General features: G+C 38.1%; 1 protein-coding gene across 2 annotated transcripts in view; it reads right to left on the bottom strand.

The window, feature by feature from the left end:
* The window catches only part of LRCH2 (leucine rich repeats and calponin homology domain containing 2), a 98,378-nt gene extending 80,650 nt beyond the window's left edge, over positions 1-17,728 (bottom strand). For both annotated transcript variants that reach the window (XM_060086622.1, XM_060086623.1), the window contains exon 1: positions 17,368-17,728. In XM_060086622.1, the coding sequence (XP_059942605.1) occupies positions 17,368-17,728 (361 nt within the window). The remainder of the gene's footprint in view (positions 1-17,367) is intronic.
* Between the last annotated feature and the right edge of the window lie 2,147 nt (positions 17,729-19,875).

Genomic DNA, 19,875 nt, shown 5'->3' with positions numbered 1-19,875 from the left:
ATACACTCAGTATATACACATACAAAGACCTACAGGTATGTACAAGGTGATGAGTGTGGGGGTATGAAGGAAATACACCAAAATGTTAATTGTTACTCAAGGTTGGTAGAATAAGGAGTGTTTTGTATTCTCTTCTTTATGCTTTTAATATTCTAAATTTTCTACAATAAGCAAGCATGCTTCTGTTATAAGAAAACACTATTAATATTATACTACTTTAAAAGTATTGCATTTCAGAATGTAAACTGAATTCTAACCATATATATTTCATTCATAAGAATGATGTATCCAGACAGCTATAGGCTAATTATAAGTTGGCATTATATACAATTATTTTGTTTTTATGGGGCACAACTTGGTCTGCTACCAAACATCTATCACTGTGCTGTCATGTTTTATTGCTAATCCAATATTATATGTCATAATTTTTAAAATGCAAATTACTATGAAAGTATGCAAGTTTTAATGTCAAAAATCATGCTTTCATGTAAACTATTTTCATAAAGCAAACCCCCAAAACTATACAATTTGAATTGTTATAATTAGTCTGATAATGAAGTAAGCAATAACAAAACATGTCACCTTGACTATCTCTAAGATATCTGAACTGATGCATGATTAATCTAACGTTGATGTACTTTCGCCTAGATCAATGTCAACTAGTCACTGAAAATCAAATGGATATGTTTATACAGTAGGCCCTCCTTATCTACAGATGGGGAACCCACAGATATGGAGGGCCAATTGTACTAGGCCATTTTACATAAGGGACTTGAGCATCTGTGGATTTTGGTATTCGCTGGGGTCCTAGAACCAATCCCCCATGGATACTGAGGGACAAGCACACAGTATACTTTTTATTTGCATTAATTATGATACCTTAGTACACTTCTACTGCATGAGAAAGGAAAGTCTAATGTAACATAAGAACAGTCTATGTCAAACTGACTTCCCAAGATAACTCTAGTAGGCTTTGGATTCCAAAACAAAAGCAGTCCTGGAGGAGGGTAAAAAAAGAAAAAAAAAAAAGGGCTTCCCTGGTGGCGCAGTGGTTGAGAGTCCGCCTGCCGATGCAGGGGACAAGGGTTCGTGCCCCGATCCCGGAAGATCCCACATGCCGCGGAGCGGCTGGGCCCGCGAGCCATGGCCGCGGAGCCTGTGTGTCCGGAGCCTGTGCTCCGCAACGGGAGAGGCCACAGCAGTGAGAGGCCCGCGTACAGCAAAAAAAAAAAAAAAAAAACCCCAAGTGCAAGCTACTATGCTAAACAAAACTAACTGCTTCATCTTTGATGTATCCAGATTAAGACAAATTTTACAGCCGGTGTACTGTGCCCCTTAAAAAAATACTGTATTTACAGAGCAAGGATCATCCTTACTTGAGCTATTTAACAAGGCACTAAATATTGGATCCTGAAATTAAAAGCAAGTTACAGTAAACTAATTACAAAGAAATGACAAATTCCACAAAACAGGCCAAAGAAAACCCCATTAGTATATCTTAAATGTTCAAGTGGCTCCTACACAGCAGCACACTGGCAGCTACCAATAAGACCAAATGGATTCAGACAGTTTATTACTAACACAGACAGAGAAACCATGATCTGTATGGTGTCAGTTCCCCATGTCCCTAGTCCCACAGGACAAAACCAAACTGGAGGGAAGGACCAAATAACAGACAACATGCACAGAGGGTTGCTCTGTCATGGAGGAGCCAACTCTAGACTGCAGCTTTGCAATTTTATACTCACAACTGTATCTGAACGAATGTCCCATGTCTCACCAGAATGAGGGAAGGAGATAATAAACTGCCTTGAGGCAGCCTCCCACAAGATAGGGAGGTGGACACAAAATGACCTTATGTCATCTATCTTGCCATGTACCAGAGAGGATCAGAGAGTCTTTCCCCAAGATTTGAGTCAGATTGTGGTTCAGCCTTGCCTATGTGGAGATGTGCAAGATCACCAAGATACCATGGCAAAGCCATTCCTCTAGTTTATAGTCACACAAATAGAATAAGAAGTCAGTACATAAAATTATCATGCTCCTTCCCATAATTTTAAGTTTAGAAATTTGACAAGCATTTACTATCAACTGTTGCAGAGAGACACCGCAGTCAACCAAACACTATAGGGTATTTTTGTATAGAAAGTGTTATCTGCCCTCAAAGAGTTTAAACTCCTCTTGAGGGAAACAATGTAAAGCTAAGAGCACAACTGCACCTGGCTATGTACTGATATTAAGTAGTAACTTAAACAACTAACAATAGAGGAATGATTAAATAAAATATGGTGCATACATGCAATAGACTATTAGGCAGTCATTAAAAATCATGTTATAGGGCCTCCCTGGTGGCGCAGTGGTTGGGAGTCCGCCTGCCGATGCAGGGGATGTGGGTTTGTGCCCCGGTCTGGGAAGATCCCACATGCCGCGGAGCGGCTGGGCCCGTGAGCCATGGCCGCTGAGCCTGCGCGTCCGGAGGCTGTGCTCCGCAACGGGAGAGGCCACAACAGTGAGAGGCCCGCATAACACAAAATAAATAAATTAATTAATTAATTTAAAAAAAGAAAAAAAAATCATGTTATAAAACATTTTTCTTCAGTGGAACAGTGGCATAAACAAAACTCTCAGAAAGAACAATTTGGAAGAAAAGTATACAACAGACTATAATGGAAAGACTTTTAAGGCAACAACATTACATAAGTTAATGTTGAGAAAACATTCAGTCATGAGTTGATGAGGTTTTTTACAAGAGAAGCAGTGAAAATATATACAGCAATTATTTCTGAGAGCTTATGGCAAATGGAGGACAGCAGACCAATGTAAGAAGAGAAAACTAGACCAAGACACATGAAAATAATTTTAAACAATTTAGAGCTATACTACTGGAAAAACTGCTAAAGCCAAGCACAAAATAGGCAGTCATCTCACAATTTTTCCTGGACTTCATCTACAAATATGATTTTCAAGATGGGACTGGTTAAAACAACAGATTAATCCTCAAAACATTTTATAATAATTTTAATGCCAAACATGTTATTTAATGTCATAAACATTACTTACAAATCAATTTTATTAGCTAACCTAAATATTTAAAAGCAGTCAACTATTCTAAAATAAAAACATATTCAGTGATACAATATAACAATATATAAAAACTATAGCTAATTTGTAACTGTTAAAGTTTAATAATCATATCTCTGCTTATGAAGCAATTAATAAGTTATTTCTTTTTGCTTTCTGATAGCTTTTCTTTTTTTAAATAATATAACAAAACAATAAAAGCAAAAATCAGAGAGACAGTAAGAAGTCCAATCTGACTGAAGAACAGGTACATACATGAGAAGTATTTGGAAAACATAGCGGAAAAGGAAAGAGACAAACTGTGGAGGGACCTGAAAAGGCACCCAGGGTAAGAAGCAGGCTAAATTGAACAAATGTGCTAAACATCTACTGTGTACCACACACTATACTAAATGTTGGAGTGGCAACAAAGCAACTATACTCAAAAACCTCCAAAATCAATAAAAAGAGAAATGTAAACAAATACCACATTTCTTTGATTTTACAATGCACATTTTCGTCTAATGTTAACATTTCTAAAATCCATGTATGTGCTTACTGTGGTAGTGTTTCTTTTTTTCTGGAAAAGTTATTAAATTGATGATGAATGTTACAATAGGGGAAATATATTAATTGCAATAAAGGATCACAGCAGCTACATTAGAGGGATAGAGTAATCCCTATATGTAGAGGATGGGGGAAAGGTTTTTACCTTAATAAAGAAAGGCCTGACCTTGGATACAAAAGATCAACAGGAGTTCACAAGGCAGAAAAGAGGGAGAAGAAGGACATCAACAGTAAGGGCAAAAATAACATGAAAACATGGAATAGCATGATACTTTCAAGGAACAGCATGGAATTTGGCAGGCTGGAATGTAGAGTTTTGGGACACTATGAGTCTAAACTGAAAAGCAGGTAGGCCAGGAATGCAAGAAGGATATAACATCTAAAAGCCTATCAATGTAATATACCATATTAATGCAATAAAAGACAAAAAACTAGATATAAAAAGGAATTTCTTCAACTTGAAAAAGGGCATCTATGAAAAAAACCAGAGCTAATATCATATTTAATGGTGAAAGACTGAATGCATTCCTCCTAAATTCAGGAATAAGACAAGAATGTCCACTCTCACCATATCCACTCAACACTGTACTAGAAGTTCTAGCCAGGATGATTAGGCAAGAAACTGAAATAAAAGGCATCCAGATTCTAAAGGAAGAAGTATAACTATCTCTATTTGCAGATGACATGATCGTATATACAGAAAATCCTAATGAATCCATTAAAAAACTATTAGAATGAAGAAACAAGTTCAGAAAGGTTGCAAGATAAAAGACCACTATGTAAAAGTCAATTATAGGGACTTCCCTGGTGGTCCAGTGGTAAAGAATCCTCCTTCCAATGCAGGGGACGCAGGTTCAATCCCTGGTCGGGGAACTAAGATCCCACATGCTGTGGGGCAACTAAGCCTGCGTGCCACAACTACTGAGCTTGCGTGCCTCAACTAGAGAGCCTGCATGCTGCAAAGTACAGAGCCCATGCATTCTGGAGCCCACGACACAACTAGAGAAGAGGAAACCCACACGCCACAACTAGAGAGAAGCCCATGTGCCGCAACAAAGAGCCCGTGCACCGCAACGAGCACCGCAATGAAAGATACCACATGCCACAATGAAGATCCCACATGCCACAACGAACACTTGACGCAGCCAACTAAATAAATAGATAAATAAATATATACTTAAAAAAATAATAATAATAAAGTCTACTAAAAAAAGTCAATTACATTTGGGTCCAGTGGTTAGGACTCCATGCTTTCACTGCCTAGGGCCCAGGTTCAATCCCTGGTTGGGGAACTAAGATCCCACAAGCCACGTGGTGCAGCCACAAAAAATAAACTAGCAATGAATATTCCAAAAATGAAATTAAGAAAAAATTCTATTTTTTTCTATATATGATAGTATGTCAGAAGATAAAGACTGAGGAAAACTACAAACTATTATTGAAAGAAACTAAAGATACAAATAAATCAAGAGACATCCCATATTCATGGACTGGAAAACTTAATATTGTTAAGATGGTAAAATTTCCCCAAATTGACCTACAGATTCAACACGATCCCTATCAAAATCCCAAACTGCATTTTCTGAAGAAATTGACAAGCTGATCCTAAAATTCATATTGGTCCCAAAATAGCCAAAGCAATCTTGAAAAAGAACAATGTTGGAAGAAGACTCACACCTCCTGATTACAAAACTTAATACAGAGCTACAGAAATCAAGATAGAGTGGTACCAGGATAAGAACAGATATACAGGGCTTCCCTGGTGGCGCAGTGGTTGAGAGTCCGCCTGCCGATGCAAGGGACACGGGTTTGTGCCCCGGTCCGGGAAGATACCACATGCCACGGAGCAGCTAGGCCCGTGAGCCATGGCTGCTGAGCCTGCGCGTCCGGAGCCTGTGTTCCACAATGGGAGAGGCCACAACAGTGAGAGGCCCGCATACCGCAAAAAAAAAAAAAAAAAAGTACCAACACACCTGAGGGGTAAAATACAGCATTTACTGGTAAAAAAACAAGTTATAATTGAAAAACAAACAAACAAAAGAACTCAAGATGCATAATATGTCTAATGTAAGTGCTAAAACTATAAAACCAAAAGAAAGCAAAAGAGTAAATCTTCATAACCCTGGGTTAGGCAATGGCTCCTTAGATATGACACAGAAAGCACAAGCAACATAAGAAAAAAACAGATAAAATGGGCTTCATCAAAATTTTCAAATTTTGTGTTTCAAAGAAGACGACCCACAGACTAGGAAAGAAACATGTGCAAGCTACATACTTGGGTAAGGGTTTTATGTACAGAAGAAAAAGAAAAAAAAAACTCTTATAACTCAGTAATAATGAAAAGACAACCCAATTAGAAAATGGACAGAATCTAAACAGACATTTCCTTAGGAAGATATACAAATGGACAATAAACACATGAAAGGAGGTCAACATCATTAGTCATTCGCAAAAATGCAAATCAAAACCATAATGAGATTATACTTCACACTTACTAGGATGACTATAAACAAAAATACAGATAGCAACAAGTGTTGTTCAAGATATGAAGAAACTGGAATCCTCACACACTGCTACTGGAAATGTAATATGGTGCAGCCACTTTGGAAAACAATTTAGCATTTCCTCAAAATGTTAAACATAGAATTAACATATGATCCAGCAATTCTACTCCTACATATATAAGAGAAATGAAAACATACATCTACACAACTTTTACATAATGTTCATAGCAATATTATTTATAATAGCCAAAGAATGGAAACAACCCAACTGTCCATCAACTGATGAATGGACAAACAAAATGTACAGTAGAATATTATTCAGATATAAAAAGGAATGAAGTACTGATATATGCTACAACATAAATGAACTTTAAAACATGATAAATGAAAGAAGACTATCACAAAGGGCCACATATTGTACGAATCTATTTATATAAAATGTTCAGAATCAACAAATCTATAAACACAAAAAGCAAGTTAGAGGTTGCCTAGGTCTAGATTGGTGGCGGGGTGGGGGGATATGCTAATGGGTATGGGGTTTCTTTTTGAAGTGATAAAATATCCCAAAATTAGACTGCAGTGATGAGTGTACAACTAACAACCAATAAACTATATACTTTAAATGAGTGAAATTTTGGCATGTGAATTATATCTCAGTAAAATGTTAAAAAGAAAAGAAGTAGGCAGGGATATATCTGGAAAAAGATGATCCATGTACTAAAACACAAAATTGGACCTCTACCTCACACTATACATAAAAATCAATTCCACATTGATAAGGAACTGAAACACCCAAAACAAACCTCTAAAACCTTTAGTAAAAAACATACATGAATATATTTTACACATTATTAAACAAGACACAAAAAATAGTGACTATAAAAGACTGATAAATTTGACTGTATTAAAATGTAGAACATTTGTTCAGCAAATGACTCCTTAAAATGCAAAAAAAGACAAGTTATAAACTAGGAGAAAATACAATATACAAAACTGACAAATGATTAGTATAGTATTAGCATTTGGGGCCAAATAAATAATTTCACAGTACAGGAAACACATATGGCCAAGTAGGTAAGACATTTGAAGATATGTTAACGAAACTGGTGATCAGGGAAATATAAATCAAGAAAGGTATCACCTCGAACCTGACAGAATGGCCATCATCAAAAAGTCTACAAGCAATAAATGCTGGAGAGGGTGTGGAGAAAATGGAGCCCTCTTGCACTGTTGGTGGGAATGTAAATTGATACAGCCACTATGGAGAACAGTATGGAGGTTCCTTAAGAAACTCAAAACAGAACTACCATATGACCCAGCAATCCTGCTACTGGGCATATACCCTAAGAAAACCATAATTCAAAAAGAATCATGTACCACAATGTTCACTGCAGCTCTATTTACAGTAGCCAGAACATGGAAGCAACCTAAGTGTCCATCAACAGATGAATGGATAAAGATGTATATACAATGGAATATTACTCAGCCATAAAAAAGAATGAAATAATGCCATTTGCAGCCACATGGATGGACCTCGATTATCATACTAAATGAAGTAAATTAGACAGAGAAAGACAAATGTTATGTGATATCACTTATATGTGGAATCTTTAAAAAATGACACAAATGACCTTATTTACAAAACAGAAACAGACTCACAGATACAGAAGACAAACTTACGGTTACCAAAGGAGAAAGGAGGGGGGAGGGATAAATTAGGAATTTGGGATTAACAGATACTATATACAAAATAGATAAACAACAAGGACTTACTGTATAGCACTGGGAACTATATTCAATATCTTGTAATAACCTATAATGGAAAAGAATCTGAAAAAAATATATATATACACACATACACACATATATATAAATAACTGAGTCACTTTGCTGTACACCTGAACCTAACACAGCATTGTAAGTCAACTACACTTCAATAAAAAAAATAGTTTCATACTATAAAAAAAAGACTTCATTGAACTACCATTTTAAACTCGTTTGGGGGAATTCCCTAGCAGTCCAGTGGTTAGGATTCCGCGCTTCCACTGCAGGGGGTGCGGGTTCGATTCCTGGTCGGGCAACTAAGATCCCGCATGCCTCAGTGCAGCCAAAAAAATTAAAAATAATAAACTCGTTTGGCCAAAATGTTTAAATCTGACAACACTATGTGCTGGAGGAGATATGAATTCATAGTATCTCTTACAGAGGTTGATGGAAAGGTAAACTGTAAACCAGTTGGCATTATCTCCTTAATTTGAACATTAACATACCATACAATCCAGCTATTCCACTCCCAAGAATAAACACAAGAGAAATTCTTGCACATGCACAACAGAAGACATGTATAATAACGCTTATAGCAGCACTGTTCACAAGAGCAAAAATGTTAACAACCCAAGTGGCCACCAGTGAGACAGTGGATAAATAAACTATGCTGTAGTCACACAATGAAAGATAATGGAGCCACCAAAAAGAATGAACTACAGGGACTTCCCTGGTGGCGCAGTGGTTAAGAATCCGCCTGCCAATGCAGGGGACACAGGTTCAAGCCCTGGTCCAGGAAGATCCCACATGCCGCAGAGCAACTTAAGCCCGTGCGCCACAACTACTGAGCCTGTGCTCTAGAGCCCGCAAGCCACAACTACTGAAGCCTGCACGCCTAGAGACCGTGCTCCACAACAAGAGAAGCCACCGCAGTGAGAAGCCCACACACCGCAACGAAGAGTAGCCCCCACTCGCCAAAACCAGAGAAAAGCCTGTGTGTGGCAACGAAGACCCAACGCAGCCATAAATAAAATAAATAAATAAATAATTAAAAAAACAAAAAAAGAATGAACTACAGCTTCATACAACAATTTGGATGAATCTGAGCAACTTAATATTAAGTAATATAATATAAAAATTACCAGTTATATAAAGCAGAGTTATGTATTAGCTTTTTCACATTTTTTTAAAGTTCAAAACAAGGAATAAGCAATGTATTATTAAGGAGCTGGCTTACTGGATCGAAGGTGTTTTAGTAGCAACAAGTGACAATCAGATCTGCATATTAGAGTGCTCCAGCTACAGTGTGAAGGACTAATTGGACTTGAAGCAAACTGAACATGAGGCAGAGAGATCATCTGGGAAAACTGTTGATAGGTCCAGTTAAAGGTGAGGAGAGGAGGACCTGAACAACAACAGTGACAGTGAGAACAGACAGGAAGGAAACAGATCTGAAAGCTATTCAAAGAGTTATGATCAAGAGGCCTTAGGTCCTAACCAGATATAGAGGGTGAGGGACAGTGAAGAGTCAAGAATAATTCCCAAGTTTCTGGTCTGGGAGATCAGGGGGCCTAGGGTCAATAACAAAAGTTGATCTTTTTTTGACATTTTGAGTTTGAAGAGATTCTAGGACGTCAATATTCATATAGTATCCTCTTTTTATGATTAAGTATAAAATCTGATCCTTCCCCCTTCAAAGCCCATCCTCCATCTCCATTATAAAGCCCCCTCTGATGTTCTACCAACACAATCATGTCACCGCTCCCTCTTCAAACTTGCACATCACTCTGCTTTCACTTAAGACATTTATCTTACTCTAGCCCAGTACTGCTCAATCTCAATCACCACTGACATTTTGGACCAGGTAACTCTTTGTTGTGTGGGCAGTCTTGTTCATTGTAGGATGCTTAGCAGCATCCCTGGTTTCTACCCACTAGATATCAGTAGCATCCCCAAGTTGTGACAGTCAAAAATGTCCCCGGACATTACCAAATATCTCCTGGGGGCAAGTTCCCCCATTCCTTGAAACCTTGATCTAGCCTATATAATAGATACATGAGTACTTATTTTATACCACTAGGAAATCATAAGTTCCTTAAAGGCAGCAACTTTATCACCCTGTCCATTTATATAAAATAGATATAACAAATCCATTCTTACATACTAATCAAGGTAAATTAAGGAGATAGCTATGTTCAATTTACTATTTTTAATGTATAAATATCTTTAAAAGTAATTGATTTCTCATTGACACAGACATCCCCAACCAATTAGCTCAAAGTATTAAGGATTTATATATTGTAATTACTTTTTTAAGAGGGGAAAATTTCTATGCTGCACATTCTAGAGTCTCTCAGGGACATAATAATTTAGAGAAGTCATTTTTGAATGAAATCCAGATTCACAAATGCTCTAGAATTGGTTAGTCTCAACAGAGTTCAAATAAAATTTTATGGCACAGTTATTTTATTTCTGTCTCTTGTCACCTTGAATCCCTAATATTATACATAAAATTCCACTGAAAGGAACTTAAACAATTAATTTAAAAGTGACAACAATCTCTGTCACAAATTATAAGAGTACACAGATTAACAACGTCCACAAATAGGGAAGAACTTACTTTCTTACTTGGAAAAAAAACTTTAAAAAAATTTGGGGATCAAAAAATATGAGACAATATCCATTGTTTAATTATCCATTACAGTCCATTGACTGGTATTCTGTAAGTGGAATGCTATCAATTTATAATTTATTTGAAACAGGAGAAATGTAAAGATTAAAAGTTAGACCTTTAGCAGACTGAATACACTAGTTTAAAGTGAGACTAAACACAAATTTAAATTATTGTTATAAAACTCACTTGTACAGTTTTCTTTTATTACATTAAATGGTTCTCTGGAGTATAAGGTATTTTTTCCTATAAAAGGGAAGCAGAGAAAACTTTCTGAAACTTTTCAGAAAACTGATTATAAGAGTGTTACAATGCTTCAAGAACTACCTAAATACACACAAAGTGTAGAGAAAAGAAAAAGGTTTCCCCTTCTACATCATGATGATGAACAACCTCTGTACGATGGGGGTGGGCATCATACAGTTTAAGTATCCCTTAGAGTGTACTGCTGGGATAGGCTAGGAGAGTGATATGCCCTTTTGCAAAGTTTCACTGTATGCCTTGGAACTTAAATATCACCTCCCAGGAAATCAATATGCTCTAAGTATTCAATTACTTTTATTTGTGAAGTGTCCTTAACATCATCTCTCATGCTGTCAGTGAGGTTCTGGATCTTGTACATCTTTATGCTCTTGATGATAAATAAATGCTTCAGAGTTTATGTTACAAATAATCTAAATCAAAATATTAAATTTTAAACTTAAGCAAGTGTCACTATAACCCCAATTCAAAAATATCCCAATCAACCACCTCTGTTCTTTTACCTGTCATGCAGTATATATAATTTTTTTCAGAAAACATGGTAAGCTCATGTTGTTCAAAAGCAACTAATTTAGCTGCTTAACACAGTCCTAATTCTAAACTATGGCTTACTCTCCATAATGACTCCTTAAAGCATTTTGCTCTATTGAGTACTTATTCCTATGCTTGTAACTTTGTTCTCCCAGATGACACTGCCTCACCTAAGATTAAAATTTAAGACAATCATGTCCCCAAACATCTACCTTCCCCTTCACCTTAGCAAAAGCCAGGTAACTCCTCCCTTCCATTGTTAACAACTCTCCACCCACTCCATGAAGATCCTCCCTCCCCCTCTTGCATTTTAACACTGAACACTCGACTAGTTCCCTCCTTTCAGCCTCCAATATGTTTGAGAAAATATAGAGTGAACCTGCTGTTAACATCTGCCCTTAACATGCAATGCCATTCTCAACTCCGTATCAGTGCAATTTCTCCCCTGACAGTCTGCAACTGTCCCTCCTGCTTAATCATAACTTGATCCCACACTGATCATTTACCTCAAGATTCAGCTATACCTAACTCTATAGGAAACTTTCTCAAACTAACTTAACCCCCAATAAAATTAAGCCTTATGCTCCAGTTCCATATCACTTAATTGTACAGTTTATTAAAACATACAGTTTTGAACATTATATATTATAACTCTTTTCTAATTGTTACATATATTACTGTACATATTCACCTAGTTTGTAAACCCTTCGAGGATCATGTTTCCAAAGTTAGAGTTCAACAAAAGCTTGCTTAATGAATGTATTCTAAAACCAACAGAGGGGCATGAAGACAAGCTACGCAAATACCATGCACAAAACAAAACACACCGCACCACAAACAAAAACTATATATAATCTATGAAACTAAATAAGCATTCATCTTTCAGATTAAATAACCTATTTATTAGCACAGTGTTTATTTTAATAGTAGTTTTGTTATAAGAAGAGGAAGTGTTGCAATGGAAATAACACTGGAATAGTGCTAGAGTTAGAAAACCTAGCCTCTGACCCACACTCTGCCATACACTAGCCATTTAACTTCTGGCAAATCACTTAACCTCTCTCAACAACAAAGGGTAATTACTATGCACTCTACAAAGCTCAAAGGGTTATTATTAGGATACAATAGGGTAATATATATTAAAGTGCTCAGAATTTATAAAGAGCTGTATAAACGGTATCATTTTAATGATAAACGTACCCTCCAATTTAAGATAACATTTTATTTTAAAGTGTGAACTTGCAAAACAAAGAAATTAAGAGGCAACTATTTATGCTATAGAAGAATTCATCACTGAATAAAATAAATCACTGCAAGGTTCAGCAATTCAAATTCAATCTGAAGCAATTAAAATGAGTCAACCATCAAAAGTGTCCTTCACATTCAATTTTTCAGTAAGATATTTATTACATAAAGCAAGGCAGATATTTGAATCAGGCCGCAAAATCACAAGCTTATTCCACTGAATGCACTAAGATGGCCTTCACCTATGTTACAAAATCAGATGCTGCACAGTTTGACTGGCTCCATTTTACAAGCCGATACAATGCACCATGCCCCACAGTTGAAGAGGTGAACCAGCACATGTAGGAAATACTAGAGTTGACTCCAGGTTTACAGGAAAACACGTGATTAACCAGGACACAGCACAATCTGATGTATGTAAAGAATTCCTAAATCTGTTTCACAGACCTATTGTTTATGGACATAAAGAAGTATGAAGAAGCAGAGGGAGCAGCTGCAAGTAGACTGAGACTTATTTGTAGCACTGGTGACAAAGTCAAATACGAAAAGTTTCAGGATTTGTTTGGGTAGCCATTAAAATCATTTCCAAGCTCTCTTAAAGTCAACAAGTTATCACAGTATCCAGACAGACTTTAAAGTTCTAGGCAATTTCCCTTTGTCTTGCCAAATCTACCCACAGACCAGCAAAGATAAGCCATTACAACCAGCGTTAGCTACTTTGCTGAAATGGGTAACCAACTTTCTGATCCCTATTTTTATGTTTTCATATGGGTGAGGATTTTAATCAAGAAGTACCTGGAGGTGGGCCTCCCTGGTGGCGCAAGTGGTTGAGAGTCCGCCTGCCGATGCAGGGGATACGGGTTCGTGCCCCGGTCTGGGAGGATCCCATATGCCGCGGAGCGGCTGGGCCCGTGAGCCATGGCCGCTGAGCCTGCGCGTCCGGAGCCTGCGCGTCCGGAGCCTGCGCGTCCGGAGCCTGTGCTCCGCAACGGGGGAGGCCACAACAGTGAGAGGCCCGCATACCGCAAAAAAAAAAAAAAAAAAAAAAAGAAGTACCTGGAGGGACTTCCCTGGCCATCCAGTGGTTAAGACTCCACGGGAACTAAGATCCCACATGCCACGTGGCCAAAAAAAAAAAAAAAGTATCTGCAAAGCATATCAATTCAAAAAAGGTCGCGAGCACAAACCACCAAATGGAGATTCAAGTAAATTGGCAAACTCTCCCTTTTAAATGTTAATCGCCTGGAAAGGCTGCCATAATTATTTAGCGTTGAGCTCCATCCCAGCAAAGGAAGAGGAGTGAGGCTGAAGAGGGAAAAAGAAATAAGGAGGGCGGCAGGAGGAAGGGGACAGGTGAAGAAGAACAGACACCAGAAATGCAAAGAGAAATAAAAAGGTACCAAAGATAAACTTTGCCATCAGCAACCTATTATCCACTTTCCCTCACAGGAAGACTATTAATAGACAAAACAAGATTTTGCTGCTACATATTCTAGGGGCATTATTTTCTTAACGCAAATTTATCCAACAGTAGGGAACTGGAGAAATTATAGTTTCCTGTTAAGTTTCTAGTCACTACAGACATAGTATGATGAAAAAAATGGGTCTGCTTCACTCAAGTCTATCAAAAAGAATACTGAACTAGAACTTGAACACTTGGTTCCTAGCTTTGGTTTTGACCCTCTTGACAAGTAGCTTTAGGTTAGTCACCAAACTTTTATCAATGTTCTTATTCACTCAAACGATAAATATATCTTGAGTGCCTAAAAATGAGCTATTTTAGAGTTTCCCAACCCTGACTGCACATTAGAATCACCTGGGAATTCTCAAAAAAAAAAAAAAAAAACAACCAACAAAAAAAACCCTCTCCTTGCCCCTGAGACTGACTAAATTGGTCTAGGTGGGGCCCAGGCATAGGTTTAAAAAAAAACACACTCCCTTGTGATTTTAACATGCAAGCAAGGTGGTAAACCACAGGTCTATTTCATCTTATGTACACGTAGGGAACAGCAAAATAATGTGAAAAGCCCTCTCCCTGCCTGTGAAATTTATCAAGCAAAATAATGTGAAAAGCCCTCTCCCTTCCTTTGAAATTTATCAAGCAAAATAATGTGAAAAGCCCGCTCCCTTCCTGTGAAATTTATCAAGCAAAATAATGTGAAAAGCCCTCTCCCTTCCTTTGAAATTTATCAATTTCCCCTTCTAATCCAATTTTGTTTCAACCTAGGTTCTCACCACCTCACACCTAGATTAACAAATAGCTTTCTACCTATTTTCCCTTCTTCCAATCTCTTCCCAACCCAATAAACCACTGCTGTCTAATCAATTTGGTACTGAAACAGTATCCCACTGAGAGTCATTTTAAGTATAACAATATCAACAAACAGAACTGTTTTCATCAAGCAGAAAATATACTGTATATACATATTTGTATGTCTGTATGTATACGTGTATGTGTGTACGGTTTGTATGTATAATCTCAAACGTGCTCTGTTTGTCTTCAGTTCCATTTATATATAATGGATACTAGTCTCTTTACATATAAGATTATTGTCTCTAGTTCATGGCTGAATTTGGTCAAAAATGAATGGCAAATGAGTCACCCACAGATTTTTCATTTAAATTTTCAAGTGTTGCCACAATTTTTAAAAAAGTAAAATGAGGTGGAATTATCTCAAAAAGTCCTCTGTTACTGTAGGCACTGATAAAGTTTATGATGAATGAATTTCACCAAGAACAAATACGGTTCTGGTTTGTGTTAAAACTTGCCTCAGAAAACAAACTGAAGCCTTAAAAGCCAGTGGTTATAACCACGTAAGATGATATTCAGATTTATGAAAAATATTATTAAGTACAATATAAGCAATATATAATGAGAAAACTGAACAAGTATATGACTTTTTCCCTGCCTTTAAGGAGCTCTCCATCTTCTCAGGGAAAACAAAACATAAAAAGAAAATAAAGCCAGCACTAGCAGGTAAGTGGTAAAGACAATAAGTACCACAGGAATTCAAAGAAACAGGAGACTGCTGTAGACTAAGGGAGTTGGAGGCAGCATCTTGGAAAAGCTGAAGCTTGAACAAAATTAAATAGGTGGAGAAAAGAAGGAAATCTCATGCATGTGGATGACCTACTACAAAGATGAGGCAAAAATTCATAAACTATATTTGAGGGACAGGGAGCTGACCTAGTTGGAACAGAGGGTTCTGTGTAGGAGCATTTGAAGAGTTATGGTTGCAATAATAAATTGGAGCCAGGAAGTGAAAGCCCTGAATGCCAAGAGAGGATGCTTCTTCAACTTTGTCCTATAGATAAAGAAATCTTTTATAGGTAACAAGCAAAACAACATATCTCTATAATGATGCAGTCTGAAACCATTTTTCTTCATGCCTTTGAAGAACATACCAAGTAGTATAATATCTTGCCAATGTATCATGAATATGTGAACATATTGTTTAGGAAGTCTGTTCAGAGTGAAGGAGTAAATACTCAAACATGCTTTCCAAAATACAAAATCACTGATCAATTACACATTTCACAGTTCTTAGGATAATTCCTAAGAGAATAATTGGGTAGAAGGCTTCAATTTTAGGTTTTCCTCCTCTCCCCACCCTCATCCAAACACACACCTTGATTTAGTATCTAGAAACGTAATACAATGAAACAGTGTTATTCTGAAAATAAGAGGTATTTTATTACTTCTCATTATGAGTGAATTTACTTATTATATTGCTTCAAAATCCCTAAATCTATTAAAATAAATCTGTCCATGACTTCTTTCAGCAAAGCAAATAAAAACAGACACAGAGATAACAAATTTAAAGATTATGAAAAGTAAAAAATCCTTCATCAAACCAAAACACACCTAAAATAATCGGCATTGGCTTATAAGGCAGAGGGGAAAGAGAGTGTGTTCATAACAAAAAATGCCATCCACAACAAAGAGTACCAGAGAGTATATGAAGAACATTACAATAGCCAATTTCTTGTCCAAAATGATAAACCATTAACCCACAACTCCAAGAAGAATGGAGTTAATTTTGTTTCTCAAAAATGCCCTTAAAATTTCTGGTTAAATCTGCAATAAAAATTAAGACTCCAACATAACTCAAAACAAGGACTCTTTCCCCTAGTAAACCAGACACATAAGTGATTGATGATTTAATTTTCCACTGCAGCAAATACTAATTTAACCACCACTATCTCAACACCAGGAAAATGACAAATCTCAGTCTTTAAAGGCATATGTGACAAGAAGGCAAGAATATTCCAGGATGATTAAAACACACACAAAATAAAAACACAGAAAAACCGTGGCAATACTGCTGCTGTACTAGGAAAAGGCATACACCATTCTTGCAGGCACGTATGGCTTTAAAGAATATGTATAGATTATGATGTTATGTATTGCCTTTTTTTCCTCCGGGAAAGATGGGAACATCCACGAGAGTTAGCAGTGCATTCAGGAAGGTGTCAATACCTCCCTCCCCACCCCTTACTGGGGAAACTCGCTTTAACAATAATGCTCTTTCACCCCTCACATCCCACCCGATTTCCATACACCCTTCAGTCAGCATTCCCGCCCCCCAACCTTTCCCTGCTCTTCCCCTCACATTCAGAACTGGCTGCTCTGACTTTGTCAGTCTCGCCGCCCCCGCGCACCCGCCCAGACCAGCAGAGTCCAACAACGCAGCCACGCAGCCACCCACTCCCCCCACCTCCTCCTCTCAGCCCAGCTTCCCCTCCCCCTCCCCGTCCTGTCACCTGCTTGGGTGGTGTCCGTCAGGTCGTAGCCGCTGCCCGGGAAGTCTCGGAGTTTCCTACCACTGAGGCTCAGGATGCCGGAGTTGCCCGCCTCCTCCAGGGCCCGGTCCAGGCTCCTCACGGTGTGTTGAGGCTGTAGGCTCCCCGGGTTCCACTGCGGCCCGTTGGGGAACGGCTGACCGAAAAGAGTCGGTACCGGGATGGGCACCACCAGGGTCCCGCCGCCGCCGCCGCCGCCGCCGCCGCCTCCCACTCCGGCTCCGCCACCTCCCCCTCCGGCCGCGCCACAGCCACCGCTACTTCCACCTCCACCACAACCGCCGCCCCCACTGTTACCACCACCTCCCTGACTCGCCGCCATGTTCCTGGGAGAGAGAATAGCCCCCGACAATACTCTCAGCTTGTGCCGCGAGTGTAGGGGTTTCTTAGAACGCATGCGCAGGCTGGGGGGCGGGGGGGCGAGGTAGAGGGTGGGAAGGAACTAGGGGGCGGGCTGGGAGGAGGTGTTGGGGATGAAGAGGCGATGTTCAAACGCGCAGAATGCTTGCTTTAAGAAACGTGTGATCAGAGGAAGGATGCTGAATCCCGGTTCCGCTGCTTTGGGTACCAAAATCTTGCGAAGCGACACCAGCTTGACTGTAAGTCATTTGGCGATATGCCCCCAAATCTCCGTGTTGCTTCACCTTTTGCGTCTGCAAAACAAAGGCAAATATATTAGATAGAGATGAAAGGGATTCGTTTCAGAATATTTTGAAACAGCGTTTAGAAGGACTATCAGGGACCTGACTGAAATACTTACGGCAAATGCCTCAGGAATCCTTTAGCAGTGTTAACACGGAGAGAAACTTTGGGGAGGAAAATGGGTGCAGAATTGAGTTTTAAGCCTATATGAATTTTGCCATAATTTAGGATTCCAAAATAGGAAAAGACTTTTAAAATGTTTTCAAGGAAGCCTCTCGTTTCAGTGCGTGTGGGTCTCAGCCAAACTGCTGCCTTCCAAAACTTGGAAAAGTTCTCGGCATTCTGTCCTCTAAGTCTTTGAAGTTGTGCCAAGATCTCCAAAATATCTCGAGTTTCTTATCATGTCAGCATGGCTGATGGAAAACTCTTTGATCATCAAACAACCTTAAAGTTTATTTTTGAAATACAGGTTTTGGTTTTCTGAGAATTCTGAGATTTAACACTGTGGATATGAAGCTAATCAATCTTGGATTTTAGGAGTTCATTCTTAGAACATGAACCCAACCACACAGGCCACTGCCATCCCTCCACTCCCACTCAGAGTTATTCAAATCTTTTTCACTAAGAGAAAAGTTACACAAGAAAACTATCAGAATACTTGGTCATATTCAGTTATCATTAATTTGAATATCCTGCGCATCTCTTTTACATCCATTTCAGTTTAAGCAATCTGTCAACAGTCTCATTTTCTTGGAGAAAGCTCCACAAAAATTTCTACTTTGGAAAAAAAATACGGGAAAGAATTACAACTTGTCTAAAACGCTTTGTGGCCATATAGGTTAACTAAGATAATTATGTTGCAAGAAATTACATTTGCCAGATGCATGACCCACAGAAGGAACAGAACTGAGAATCAGACCTCCACAATGAATTAGCAAGTGAAATCAAATTATTTAAACCCACTGGTGTCAGAAGAGAAAGTTATACCTTATATCTCATCTTTCTTACATCACAAATCAAATCAGGTATTAATTGAGAACTTCCAGAATCAAAAGGGATGGAAAGGGAAACTAATTCATTAGGTAGAGAAAAGATTAGGAAAAGAATGTTTAATAACTAGCCAGTAAAAAATTTAGCAATTATTTAAAACAACGTATTGGACTCCAGGAAAAGTATGTCCTCTGGATCAGGATACCTGTCAAGTGAAAAAGGCCATGTACAACCAAATTTAAGAAGGAAAGTAATCTTTCAAAGAATTTAAAAGATAATCTAAGTAGGAAAAATAGGAAGCCTACAAAATAGGCTAGATATACATGAAAATCTGACAAAATAACACATTCTAGAGCTCTTTGACAAGAACACCAAGGCCATAAGGAGTGTTAGAAGATAAACTGAGGCATATTAAAATTTTAAGAGTTTGAGCATTTATCTATTGGAATTGGGCAGTACCAAACAGGAAGCGATTAAGAGTACTCACCAACAGGAGCCAAGGGAAAGACTTATATAGAGAAAGTGAGGAAGCAAAAAAAAGAAATTATTTGATTGGCTGTAGCTTAAAGCCTAGTTGGCTGTTTGTGATTGGTTGTCCTTAGAATTTTGATTTCCTAACCTTGAGGCTTTTATAGGCTTAGATTCTGGTTTGCTTATGTAGGCCACCGTGGCATTGGAGCCACCTCAGTCTAATGGTCTTCTTGTTTAACTAATTTAGCAGGAGGTAAAAGGTTTAGAAGAAAGAGCATGAAATTTAGAAATTTGTTCCAAACCTTTAACTGCCAATGTAATACTCAGAAAAGTGACCTAAAATCTCTGTACTTCAGTTTCCTCATA

Source organism: Mesoplodon densirostris, chromosome X (assembly GCF_025265405.1).
Source record: "Mesoplodon densirostris isolate mMesDen1 chromosome X, mMesDen1 primary haplotype, whole genome shotgun sequence".
NCBI classification, from domain to species: Eukaryota; Metazoa; Chordata; class Mammalia; order Artiodactyla; family Ziphiidae; genus Mesoplodon; species Mesoplodon densirostris.
Note: the sequence above shows the minus strand (reverse complement) of the source record. Positions and strands in the feature narration are given on the sequence as shown.